Source organism: Coturnix japonica, chromosome 4, assembly GCF_054131305.1.
Source record: "Coturnix japonica strain WE chromosome 4, WE-NBRP24, whole genome shotgun sequence".
NCBI classification, from domain to species: Eukaryota; Metazoa; Chordata; class Aves; order Galliformes; family Phasianidae; genus Coturnix; species Coturnix japonica.
The window spans coordinates 47151227-47164331 of NC_140666.1; the positions used below are offsets into that span (position 1 = coordinate 47151227).

General features: G+C 40.9%; 1 protein-coding gene across 1 annotated transcript; it reads right to left on the reverse strand.

Annotated features, from left to right (window-relative positions):
- Positions 1 to 1461: 1461 nt before the first annotated feature.
- SCRG1 (stimulator of chondrogenesis 1) lies at positions 1462 to 7892 on the reverse strand. The gene is made up of 3 exons (XM_015861793.3): positions 7820 to 7892; positions 3528 to 3790; positions 1462 to 1870 (listed from the first exon to the last, which is right to left on the reverse strand). Exons 2-3 carry the CDS (start codon positions 3761 to 3763, stop codon positions 1816 to 1818), a joined length of 291 nt encoding a protein of 96 aa, XP_015717279.1. The 5' UTR covers positions 3764 to 3790; positions 7820 to 7892; the 3' UTR covers positions 1462 to 1815.
- Positions 7893 to 13105: the final 5213 nt, after the last annotated feature.

Below are 13105 nucleotides of genomic sequence, written 5' to 3' on the forward strand. Positions count from 1 at the left end.
AGGACATCGCTTTCGACCAAGATGCTCCGTTTTGCTCTTTGACCTGTGGTGCTCCATTGCTTAAAACTGAATGGTAATAAACCCAAAGCTGGCCTCCTTCTCAGGAGCTACAAGTACCCTAATTTCTTTCACTCACAGTGTCATATGTCTTTCCACACTGGAGTTTCACAGTGGTGGCTGAGTTTTAAGCTGGGTAGCGATGTCAAGCTGGTGCAGGGTAAAGTTGGTAATCCTTTGGAGAGATGTTTCAGTACTCATTCTGTGGCAATGATTGTAAAGTTGTTTATGAAGGATCCTTCACACAAGTTATGTTTGTTATCTATACAGCATTAGTTGGAGAGACAGCCAGGGAACCCAGTGCTGAATTGAACACCTGAAGGATCGAGGCTTTTTCTTTATTACAGGATGGAGAACAGGGATGAAAGTTCCTGCATGGGTCTGGATATACAATACCTGATTAGCAGAGTAACTAGATAGCACAACCCACAGAAACTACATGTCCTCACTGGTACTAGAAGCTTATAGAAAAGGACTTTGAACAAGAGTGGATACCATATGTTTTCTTCGCAGAACACTGAATTTGGTAATTTTGACAGTGAGTTGTCAGATTCCCCCCCTTTCATCCTCCTTAACTGATTATTGTATGGGAAGCCCAAATGACTCGGGAATAATTATATGAACCAGGCTTTAAAAGCCTGGTGATACAAGCTATTTGTTTCAATAGTCAAAACATAACTTGGCTAAAATAGTAAATGCAGATTTACTTGATGCTCTTGTTATTGGTTATGTATAATTAACCTACCGCTGTGCAGACCCAAGCATTATTTACTAATGGATGAAGTAAAACAGCCTTTGTGGTATTTCATATAATATATGAAAGAAGTTGGGTGTACTGGTGGCAGTAATTTTCACAGTGTGGTGTTATAAGGTTATTATCATAGAATCATCAAGGTTGGAAAAGACTCCAAACATCAACCTGTCCCTACCATACCCACTAACCATGTCCCTAGGTGAGCAGTGCACTAGTTCAGTTACCTCTGTACTACTCGTTTCATGTTACTGTCCCATCTTTCTGAATATATATGTTTTTTCTCTCACTACTTCTATAGTATTTTAGAAGCATAATGTTAAAAACTTCAAGACTTCAGATGCAATTATTAAGTTAGACATAATTATCACTTACGCATACCTTAGTACTATTAATATGAATTTGTACTCTTTCCAGTGGAATTTTCAAATATGAGTAATGAAAATTAGCGGGTATTGTTTTTTGAAGACACCCAAATAGAAGTGGGAGCCTGTGTGCAGAAGTGCCAGATGCTGACCATGTCCCGGGTGAGGCTCTGAAAAACAAACACTGACCAAATACTGATTTAAAGCAATGCTGACAGTGAAGCAGCAATAAAGCAATAGGAAGCTGCACTGCAGTGGATTTCAGCAGAAGTCACTCTTAGCCACATGTAGGCTTAACCATGATGATTATTTATTGAAAACTAGTTGAGAATGTTGTGGTTATTAAAAAAAACACGTATATATACATGTGTATATATAGCTATGAGATGAATACTGGGACAATTATGAGCAGGTACAGTCTTTCACATCCTTATGGAACTAACTAAGGCAGCTACCGTATCCAAAAGGAGAACTTCTTATATATTCCACAAAGAATAGAAAGGGAATTTTCCTCTACAGTGTGCTTAGAGAGGAGGTTTATTTTGTTTTGGCTGTTGCTGGCTTTGTTTTTTTTTCCCTTGAAAGCGTATTACGTGATTGTTGAATGATGTCAGCTGTCCTCAGTGGCAGGCTTGGTGTTCGTCACTTGCTGTTACAGGGGATCACAAAAGATATCTTCGGTCCAAAGAAAATCTCCCTGAAAGATATTAGATATTTAAATAATTATGAAAGCTTTAACGTGTCGTGTGTTTCCAGGGTTGGGGTTTTGTTCTTCAAATTTTCTAGGATGTATGTGTGGTCACTGTGTTTATGGGATGCCCTTCCAGCAAAGCCAATGCAGGTGCAGGTCTGTATGAAGACACTGTATATTGTTTCCTCTGCTGGCCTGGTTCAAAACACTGGCAAAACTTTAATTGACTGACCAGCATGTCGGAGTTCTAGTATGGTACTGTAGCTTTGGGATGGTAAACTTTATCAAATATATAATTTTGTAAAAACTCTGGTGTGTGTACACGCTATTTAGTGCAATTAGTTCCATGGGCAGACCTGCAGAGTAGATATTCTGTACATCAAGGTGAGTGAAGAAAGACCTCTTTATGTATTTATATCCAAGTAAGAGTCTGTCTGGAGCTGTTCAAAGCTCTGTGGTTAAAGCTAAACCTAAAGTGTGGCTCACAATGAGGGCACGGTATCTGGTGACACAATTACTTATACCCTGCTCTCAGTTTGAATGTGAGGTTCCTAGCTCTAGGAGTCATTGCCGCTTGGTTCACAGCCATTCCCATATAAGAATGCTAAAATTTGCTTTTTGCATTTTAGAGGACTTGAGAACATTGAGCAGGAGGAGCTCGTGTAGAAAGTCATTTCTGCTTGTCTGTGTAATGTTACAGCATTATAATGTCCCTTAAGTATTCGTGAGTTGTCAAGTGTTGATGTTTTTATCTAAATTTCCTGGGGAAAAAAAATGCACATTCTTTGTGTAAAACAGCAAAAACCCCACACTGCATGAGAATTGTGCTGTTCTGCTCTGTCAGCCAGCAGAAGTCAGCTAAATCTTTTTCTCCCTTGTGGGCATTTGTGGACCTGTTCTCCCCCCATTTGCTTTACTGCTTTAAACAGCTGTCTTTAAAGAATCCTTTATTGGTTTGACACATCTGCACATGCCTTAGAATAGCATTGTAGCTCTCTGCTGTGTAAGGGAAATCAAATGGCTTTGCTTATGGTCCTGAAAACATCTTCATTGCAAAGTGCTGCCAGTAATGATCTGTGGTTCTCAGACTGTGTTTAGATCAAAGTTACTGGCAAAAGAGTCAGAAGTTGGATGATTTAAATGCCCATTTCCCCTCTGTTGGGACCTGTTTGCAGAGTACGCTGAGCATTTCCCAGATGAGGCTCTGAAAAAACGAACACTGACAACCGCCAGTGTGTCAGGTAATCAGATACATCTTGATACAGTTTCAAGCCACCTGAAGAGATACAGTTCTCTAAAATGATACCTTATTCCAGCTGTGGAAACTGGGAAATGATAGAAATCTGAGTGGCTGTACAGAACTCCCCGGAGTTTCTATGCAATGAATGTAATCATTGATAGGATGAGGGGGAATGGTTTTAAACTGAAACTGGGGAGGTTTGGGTTAGATCTAGGGGGAAGTTTTTCACACAGTGTGTGGTGACACTGGAACAGGTTGCCCAAGGAGGCTGTGGATGCCCCATCCCTGAAGGCATTCAAGGCCAGGCTGGATGTGGATCTGGGCAGCCTGGTCTGGTGGTTAGTGACCCTGCACATAGCAGGGGGGTTGAAACTAGATGATCATTGTGGTCCTTATCAACCCAGGCTATTCTATGAGTCTTACTTTGGACAGCAGAGCAGTTCCTTGAAGTTGCAATAACAGATGGTCTCACAGCCTTCCCCTTCCCAAAAGTGATCCTGCAGGCTCTCATCAACTCGCCGGAGGCTCGCCATGCCTTCAGGAATGCTGTGGCAGCTGTGGTCATGCAGGACCCTCTTGTAGCACGAAGGCCGCTGGGGGGGCACTGTGTGGGCACCCAGGAGGACACCCAGCAGAAGCAGAACCGAGATCATCTTCATTTTTGGAAAGTTTCCTGTGCAGCAGTGCTAAATAGAAATGAGGTACGTGACACAGATACAGCTGTTGGATAGATTTCTTTCCCTAGTCTGCTTTCTCTCTTACATTTTTCTGTCCTTCCTGTGAATTTCTGGAGGCTTGAGCCTCTGTGTTGAAGAGTGTTTTCTCCTAGGAGGTAAATAAGATTGCCATGGAATTGATATTCATTACTTTCTGTACAACCACAGGAATCCCATCACTGGAAACTGAGGCTTCTGTTGCTGGCAATTTTGTTGTTACTTGCCCTCTCACCTTGAGAAAATTGCTCTGAGTAGACGGTGTTCTCTCAGCGATTGCTGGCTACCAAGGCAGGGAGAATGTGAGTCTCATTGCTTTCCAGGTGATTTTGGCTGGTTGAGAATGTTGAAATGAGTCACTAACTTACCATCAATAGTATGTTCCCCCATTCAAAATACGAGCATTCCTTGTTCTAACTATGGTAACATCTAGAAAGATTTTGTTGTCTTTCATTCCGTTGACACTTAGTTGATACCTTTATGCTGCCACTGCAGACAATTTCTACGCTTGTCACATGTGGGTACAGGATAGGGTCTTCTAAACGAACCTGGACATAATTAGCGACAAAACACCCTCTGAGCAAAGACCATCAAATGCTAAGTTCAGGTGCCGCAGCTTTTGACTAGGTAAGAAAAAAATAGGGCGTGACAGGCATAGAGATCACTCAGACAATTGAGTCTTGCTTGTGTTATTTTGTGGAACACTTGAGTCACCCTTGAAAAACAAACAATAAGCTATTAAATGTATCCAAAATACTTACAGTATTCTAGCCTATGTAGGTACTTAACTACCACAGCTATCTTGCTGATACTCTGTTTCTTTAGCCGATGAATGGCAAACTGGAGACAACTTGCTTGGAAGATCTTGTAATTCATATTATGAATCAAATGCTGCACTCTGATGCTCTTGAATTATATTTTCCATAAGATTTTGTGCAAACTTTTTTTTTGACATCACTAACCCACTGAAGTGTAAACAAATTGGCTTAATACGTTAAGGAACATGACTACAATGAAAATACACTCTTGAGTATTTTCAGGCTTCCTTTGTAGGAACAAAATTAATTGAACAGTTCCTTCTAGTTTCTGTGAACTTGTACATGAACTTTTGAATAGGAGACTCCTATAAACTACTGGTAATGGAGCCTTGGGGATCTATTTTTAAATTGCCTTAGAGTGCAGTATTGAATAACATGCTGTCTTTATTAGTTTTAGGCCTCAAAAGTACTTTAATAAAGTAAAAATTGTACTAACTTCATCTGGTGTTATTGTTTGGATACAAGTAAAGAATCTGCATTGTTATAATGCTAACTTGGTTTTGTAGTAGAAATACAGCAGTTACAAGGGTTCTGCTCTGAGATGAGTAATGCTGAGAGGAGTTTGTACTGCACCTTTGTAGACATCAGTGCTGAGGAATACGGTTTTAACATTTTTCTGTTCAAATAATTGAACTTCATTATGTAAGTATTTAATGGAAGAAACGTTCCATGCGAGAGAAATTTAGGAAACAGATGAGGTTTTTGTCTTTGTTTTCTGTGGCTGGATTATTCTGTGAGTTGCTCCCCTGAGGATGAGGCATTCATAATATCTTGTGCGTGTTTTTTGTACTTAATTTGGATGAGTTTTCCCTACATGGAGTTTAGCTCAAGTGCTCATTTCAATCTGTTGCCAGCTGCCGATCTGCTCTAAATTAGTTGGAACACATTCTGTCCTGAAAACTGACAGATTTTCTGCAGGCTGTCAAATTGCTGGATTCAAGAATTGTGATCTGCGGTTGAGGATAACTCAGTATTCGCTTTGGAGTACAGCGCAATGTTGCTACAGTGCATCATTGAGAGTCAATATGGATGGCTGCCAAAAGTGGTATTATCAAAGTCATGTGCCAATGAGCTGTGGATAGACAGCTTCACTCACAGGCTGGTTATGCTCCTGCCTACTCAGTACTGCTGCTTTTCAGAAAAGTACTTTATTAATATATATATTTATATATTTTCCTGAATCCTTCCTGTTTCTTTGTGGTTAGTAACTGAAAGGAAACTTTCAGTTAGAAGAACTTTCTTCAACAGATTGTTCCTTTATTGTAAGTGAATGGTGTCTATTTGCAGGTGAAATATTGCTAAGGACCCAGAGGGTTTTAGCAGTTCCCTGCACAGGGTCAGTAGCAATAAACCCAGCAGACCTTTCAGATGCAGAATCATCCGTTTTCTGACAAACTGCTGCAGATTCTTCCAAACCACAGTGACGAGATATCACTTGATTGCTTAGGTAAACAGCAGAGCTAGAAAGTGCATATTTATATCAAAACAAATGTCAAACACCTTATCTGCCTTTGCTTAGCATGGGAAGAGTCTTCTCTCATAAAACAAATCAGGGAAATTTGAACAAATCCTGTCTCCAAAGTTACCCACAGAATCACTGCCAGCAAACGCTGTTACATTTATGTAAAGCCTTCTGAAAAAGCAGCAATGCCAGCCACACTAAGCCTGACCAGATTGCTCTATCAAGACTGTGTCACTTCCAGTTCTAACAGAGGGGTTAAGTAATGTACAAATATTTAAAATGAGATCCTGGCAGCTGCAGAAATCCATTGGAAGGAATTAACTCCCTGGTTACTTTGACACACTGTAAGTAAAGTTCAGGGAAGAAGTTCAGCTGGGCAAACAAATGCCTTGAACGACTTATAGAATTTTGTGTGGAGGAAACCATTTCATTGGAGATTACGTGGTGTGATTCAGGGATTACTGCTATCCCTGCTCGTTCAGTGGAGAGCATCTGGGTTGTCCTGTCAAGCAGTTTGGCACTGTTTCTTAGTCAGAATAAGACCAATCAAACAACAACAACAAAGACAAGTTCAAAATCCTGATCTATGAATTAAAGGGTAATATTTCATGAGAACAGTGATGCGCTTTGAAGTCCTTGTGATGCTGCTGGGAGCTCTGGTGTAAGCAGGAGGAGACAGAGACAGGGAAAATGGAGGAATGGCACAAAAATGTATGTCTTGGTGTATCCAGGAAATCCTTCAGGTTCAGGAAAATATGTATGTTTAAAATGGTTGTCTCTCACCTGTACTTTTCAAAGTTGTTATTCTTTTCTGCGCATCTCCAGTTGCCTAATGCTAAAAATGAGCAGTACACTCATCTGATACTGATGTGGTGTATGATCTTTTCCAGATAGTCCAGTGACATGTACTGTGTTAGCAAGCTGGCTAATTGAGCCTTAAAAAGTGAAGCAAATGTTATTTTCTATTTGTATTATACATATACATCACACTCTCAGTATGTGTGGAGTTCAAGAGCTGAAAATACTCGCTTGGAATTAAATGCCCTTTAATCACTTGTTATCTGTTGGGTTATCTTTCAAAAACACCTGCAATTCCTGGCTTGAAGATTCTGTAAAAAGCTGAACTTAACATTGAATGTTTTGGTGTTAGTGCATTATAGACAGGCTTGTTAGTGCATTTGTAAGAAATCATTGCACAAGAACTGCATAACTGATATTATTATAAAGAACTTTCTTCCATAAAAATAGTATTCAGATCTGTTTTGCTTGAACAGTTGGTGCATTGTGAGGACAGCAGCTATTCCACTGAGGGTGAATTTGGTGAATTGCTGCTTTGTAATTTCCATCAATACCATGATTCTTTCCAGAAATTGAGTTCTCATTAAAATCTATTTAGTTCTTTTAAAGTCAGCAATTCGTTGTGAGTGCACCTCTCTCTGCATTTACCAACTCTGCAATAATGCTGAGTATAGGAAGGCAATATAGCACGTTTAATGGCTTCAGATGTTAATATCCAACCTTGAAGAAGAGCAATATAGGAGAGAAGGATCTTTAGCTAGATCATATCCATGCATCTGTATCAACTAACGCCTTTTTGCCTACAGTGTATCTGATATTCCCAAATCATCTTCTGTATGTTCCCACATATATTTCTAATTCTGCAGTCTCTAACTAGCACCACAAGAATATGTGTACAAGGATAATTTCAGGAACCAGACATACCTTTTTCTTCTGCTTTGCTCCTTTTCACTTTCTTAGAAGCTGTATCTTTTCAGATGTACACAGAGCTAGAGCTGGAGGGGATGAGCAGAGGGAGGGCTGATGGAGGTTCTGGACAAACAGCCTTTTGTCTGGCCTGGCTTCTGCCTGTGAGTGACACACTCCCTGCTCCAGAGAGGGGCAGAGGGTGGGTTTCAAGAACTGCCTCTTTCAGATACTGCCAACCTTGATGAGGGAAAGAACAGACAGTGCATCTCTTTCCAGCCAGAAGCACTTAGTCCATCCAGGACCTGATGGCAAGGTGTCTCCTCAAAGAGTAAACCTCAACACTTAGAATGAGTGGAGGAAGAGCCCTGTGGAATAGATGCCCTGCTGTGTCACCCGAGCAGGGCTGCGCTGAGCAGGGTGCACAGCCAACCAGCAGGCTTGTGTAATCCCTGCCTTTGAGATTCTGTGTTTTGAGACTGAAAGAATGGAGAACTGTAATTATTTTAATCAGATTCCTGTATGGCTTACAATAGGACACGGTGCAGTGAGTTCATCACTGGCCAATGTTTAATCAAGAGGTAAAGGGTTACACTGAACAGTATTTCAGAGGAAGTTATTTTAGACTAATACAACTATTCAAGTAATCTGGTGTGATTAAAAACACACAAATTGAGGTCCTTGAATAGATCTGAAGCACAATGTATTAATGAGAAAACAATGTTTGTGGTAAACTCTGGGACTTGGTCAATGTCCCTACATTTCTTTTGCAGTTTGGGTCCCTCTTTTGTTTTGGTCATCCTGTCTCTATTTCCTCATATAGACAGGGAAGTACAATTGCACCTTAGTTTTGACCTGTAGGTTTTTTTTTACATTTTCTAGTATCTACTGCATCATTTTGGTTCTCCCATTTCTTTGTAAGGATTTGTAGTTCTATATCTGTTGGGCTGCTTCCAGTGCAGAGGTTTGTTAGGAGTACAAATAGGTACCTCTTCTCAGCTCCTCCAATTTACAGTTTAATGTCTTGATGTTGTGATGCTTGAAGCTCTTACACCTGAATGTCCTCTCCAGCAGGAGCATTCCCCTCCATGCTGCGGAAGGGAGCTTGTACCTCTGCAGGACGCCTTTGCCTTTTCAGGATGACAAAATGTCTTGCTCTGTTTTTCTACAGTAATTCCTTTCCAGTGTGGATCTTAGCCTTTGCTGTTCGTGCTCTAAATGAGATTATTCTAATGCCTTTGTGAAGACACAGTGTCTCAGTTCCTGATAGGGAACCTGCCTGAACAGCAGGAAAGCAGTCTGAGGATGGGTCACTTTGTTTATAAAATGGAATGAGCAGGAAGATCACTCTTCTGAAAGCATCCCGTTGTGCTTTGAGAAGAGACTGTTCTAACAAAAATACTGTTTTGATGGTGCATTGGTGCCCCTTCCCATCATTGCTCTGTAGGTGGCGTATTATAACAGGATTGTTATGAATCCCATTCGGCTCATACCTAGAAACCCTTTATTTATTTACCTGCTGACCCCTGTTCCTGTCTGAAGAGGTATGGTAAGATGCAAAGTACAGCTATTTGGAGGGGACAGAGAAGTGATAGTATCAATGATCCACGGGAGAGAAGGACAATGTCCCTTGGTAGAGTGAGAAGGAAGAAAGAAAAGGCAGAATTGACATTTCAGCTGCAAATGAGTGGCAGTCTCTGGTATATAATATTACTCGATGTTGAATTTGTATAACATGCCTTGGGAAAATAATCTTTGCTTTTTAAATGCTCAGCATTCTGCATATACTTCACATTTTTAATGCAGGCTGTGCAAGTTTAACTTTCTTTCTGTAAGCACAAATCGATTTGCATTTTACTGTATTCTCAGTATAAACATGCAGCTTTTTGCAGGCTGACAGTGCAAAATACGAGCATTTTCACCTCTCACATTAAATCTTAAAAGATGCCTTTTTAAGTCTTTTTAAGCTTCAGACCCCAAAACAGGCTTGGTCTGGTGGTTAATGGAGGAGAAGGATGGACTTTCCCAGCACTGGTTCCCTGGAAAATCCTCTCTTGTTCTGTTGCCATCATTAAAAGTGTGCAAGATGTTTGGCAGAGGGGTGTGACCTAGCTCAGGAGTTTCTGGAGGAGGATTCCTAAACTCCTTCCCCTGTAAACAAAGAAGGAATCTGCTTTTATCTCTCTTGAGGAGGAAAGGAACCATGCAGTAGTTGGGTGGTTAGCCAGCTTTACTGAGATAAGAGGCAATTCCTTTCCTCTGCAATTTAACACACCACTCGAAGGAGTAGGCTATAGTTCACTTAGGATAATTAGCAACTGTTTTATTTTGTGTAATTACTTTTATGTTCAAGGAAGGGAGAGAGGAGAGAATAAGTTGTTTGTGTTACAGGGAGGATGAGCTGGTGATTAGAGATTGGACTTCTTAGTCCTTGATGGCTAAAGTGAAGCATGATTAACTTCATGCAAATTGATCTTCCCAGTTGTTATAGATGAAGCGTTGCATGAAATGAAACATTCCCATTGGCGCTGCTTACAGTTTGGCTCTCTGAGGGGCACCGACCAGACTGCACCCTGTGAGTGCACATTTGGAGGGATGCTTCCCACTGTCCCAAAGAGAACTGGGCATCAAGCTGCTTATATACAGGCTCTTTTGGGTGCCTCGGAAAGTTCTGTGCTGGAAACTGAAGCATCTCTGGAGCTTCAGATAAGGAGAACTTTGGATTACAGTCTTAAAGTAAGCAAGCCCTTTTGTAACTCTAGCCCATTACCACTGAAATGCACAATTTAAATTCTAACTATATGATTGTGACACAAAAGCAGCGATTTATTAAAGTGAACAATCTGCTAGTTTAATACATAGGTTATTAAGCAATCTTCTCTTTTGGAAAGTAGGATTTTGTTTTCATTGAGTAAAAAGAAAAATGAGAAGCTATAACAATACTATACAGAAAGTATTTATTTATTTATTTATTTAAGTCACTATTAATCCCAGCAGGCAAATACTTTATTCCTATGACTTTGAGAGCATCAATGGTTACTAATACCTGGTCTTGTCACCTCATTCACATGAGTAGCTCTCTGAGAAAAGTGCTTCATGTGGTTTGCTTGAATCAGAAACACTTTCAAGGAATATGCCCTTGACACTGTCAGAGGAATGTACTCCCCAGATCCCCATATAATGGACCTGGGTATAATATTGCAGCTTTTTAGTCATGTAAGTAATATATGCTTATTTGAATTTGTCTTTATGGAACTAATTGTGGCTGGAAGAAGATCAGTTTGTCTTTGGCAATATGGGCAGCTTCAGAGCAGATAAAAAATACGAGATTTCATTAATGAGGAATTCATGAAAATAGATGCTTTAAACATTTCTAGCCCTGATGAAAAGAAAAATGCAACTGAAATCATGACTCGCTTTAGATATTAGCAGCCAGAGGGGTACAACACAACTGCTACAGAAGAAAATGTGAAAGCTGCTTATTGAAGCTGGTATTCAGTTCCTTACATTCATTGTCACCGCTGCTTTGAACAGAAATCCTGACATATAAAAACTGAGTCAGAAATTTGCAAAACTGCATCACTCCTTCCAACCTTCCCAAACCTCTGCTTACAGGAAGGAAGTGTGGGAAATGCACCCAAGGACAGAGGACACCCCTCGTGCTTTTGAATGTAGGGAGGGTGTCAGGTTGGCCACTTAAGAATAGGCAGTTCAAGATAACCACCTGATCACTCATTATGATAAAAAAACCTTTTTAAAGCTTCATAGCTTGGTGGAAGCTCTGAAGTAGTAGGATGTATAGGGAACTGAACGGGCACGGTCTCCCAGCCTGGTCTGTGGTTTGAACTGCACTCCAGGAATGTAAATTCGAGATGAGGGGAAGCATGGCAGGAAGCATTGCCACGCAAACCCACCTCATTATCATAACAGAAAGCAGTGAGGTTTGTGTAGGCACCTTTAGACTTCAGCTGCAAAGTGCTTTCCTAAATGACGTTTCTTTAACAGTGTTAGATCTGTTTCAAAATGATTTTGCCATTTAAATTTATTTCTGTTAGTTAAAGGCTGGCTCGTGCAGAGCTTTTCTGGTTGGTCAGACAAGGAAGGGTGTGTATTTACAGCTCTGTGCTGTTATTGCTTGTTTTGACTACACTAATCCTACCCCCAGACATGCCGTTGCCTGGCGAAATCCTATCATTACACTTATGAAACTGTCCATAGAGTTATTTTGCTGGTGCAGTGGTCATACAGTGTGTGCACATCGTATGAAAACACATATTCTTGTAAGTAATACTTTAAAATGCTTCCTCGGTGCAGCTGGGAAGATCATCGGGATATTTTTGTTCTGCTCGCAGCTCCTACTACCGGATGCACAGGCAACTTCCCTGCACAGCCGCCCTCTCTCCTGTGGCTGGGATGCTCCTGCTCCATCTGGTGGACAATTTGTAGTAACATTTCATTATTATTATTTTAACAAGTGAAAACATGAGTTCAGTTTCTGCACGTGAGTGTGAGAACAATCTCGTTAAGTTGGCAAGGTGTGGGTGGATAAAATCTGATCACTCTGCCCCCCTCAGAGAGAATGAAATTAAATAGCTGGCATCTGACAGAACATCTGTGGCGGCTAAAAGACAGTTATTCAAATAGGCCCATTACATTTGTGTAATCAGGATTCCCTGTTGTTGACTTTGGAAATTCGTTTAGAGCAGTACTGCAGCTTCTCAGCTCCATGATGGTCTCCAGGTGTGCTTTTCACACTCAAAAGCCAAATCAGAGTCTCTGTTCTGGTAATATCAGTGAAAATTTGAACTAACTTCACAGTGATTAGTTGAAAGATTTAAGGCTTCCCAGCACGAAGCAGTGCTCTGCATTTGTCCTTGTTGTTTGTAACTGTCTTAATCCAATTATTTCTGGTTTTATCAAAGAAGAAATGTTTCCTGAGGGCCTGGTCAATCCCATAGGGACCTGAGCTCAGCAGGACCTCCATAAGCTAAAGGAGAAGCAGGGCAGCAGTCACCTCAAGAAGTTCAGTACAGACATATGCGCCATCCTGAGATTAGGATGAAGAAATGCCACATGCACTGGATGAGACTGGGGCTGGACCAGACCTGGGCAGCTTAGCAGAGAAGACAAGAGTTCTGGGCCCAAGCTGGGCTACACAAATTCTGGTGCCCCAGTGCTGGTGACTGTTCAGTCTGGAGAAGAAGAGACTCAGGGCAGACCTTATTGCCCTCTACAGCTACCTGAAGGGAAACTGTGTGAGGTAGGACTTGGCCTCTTCTCCTGTTTAACTAGCAGTAGGACAAG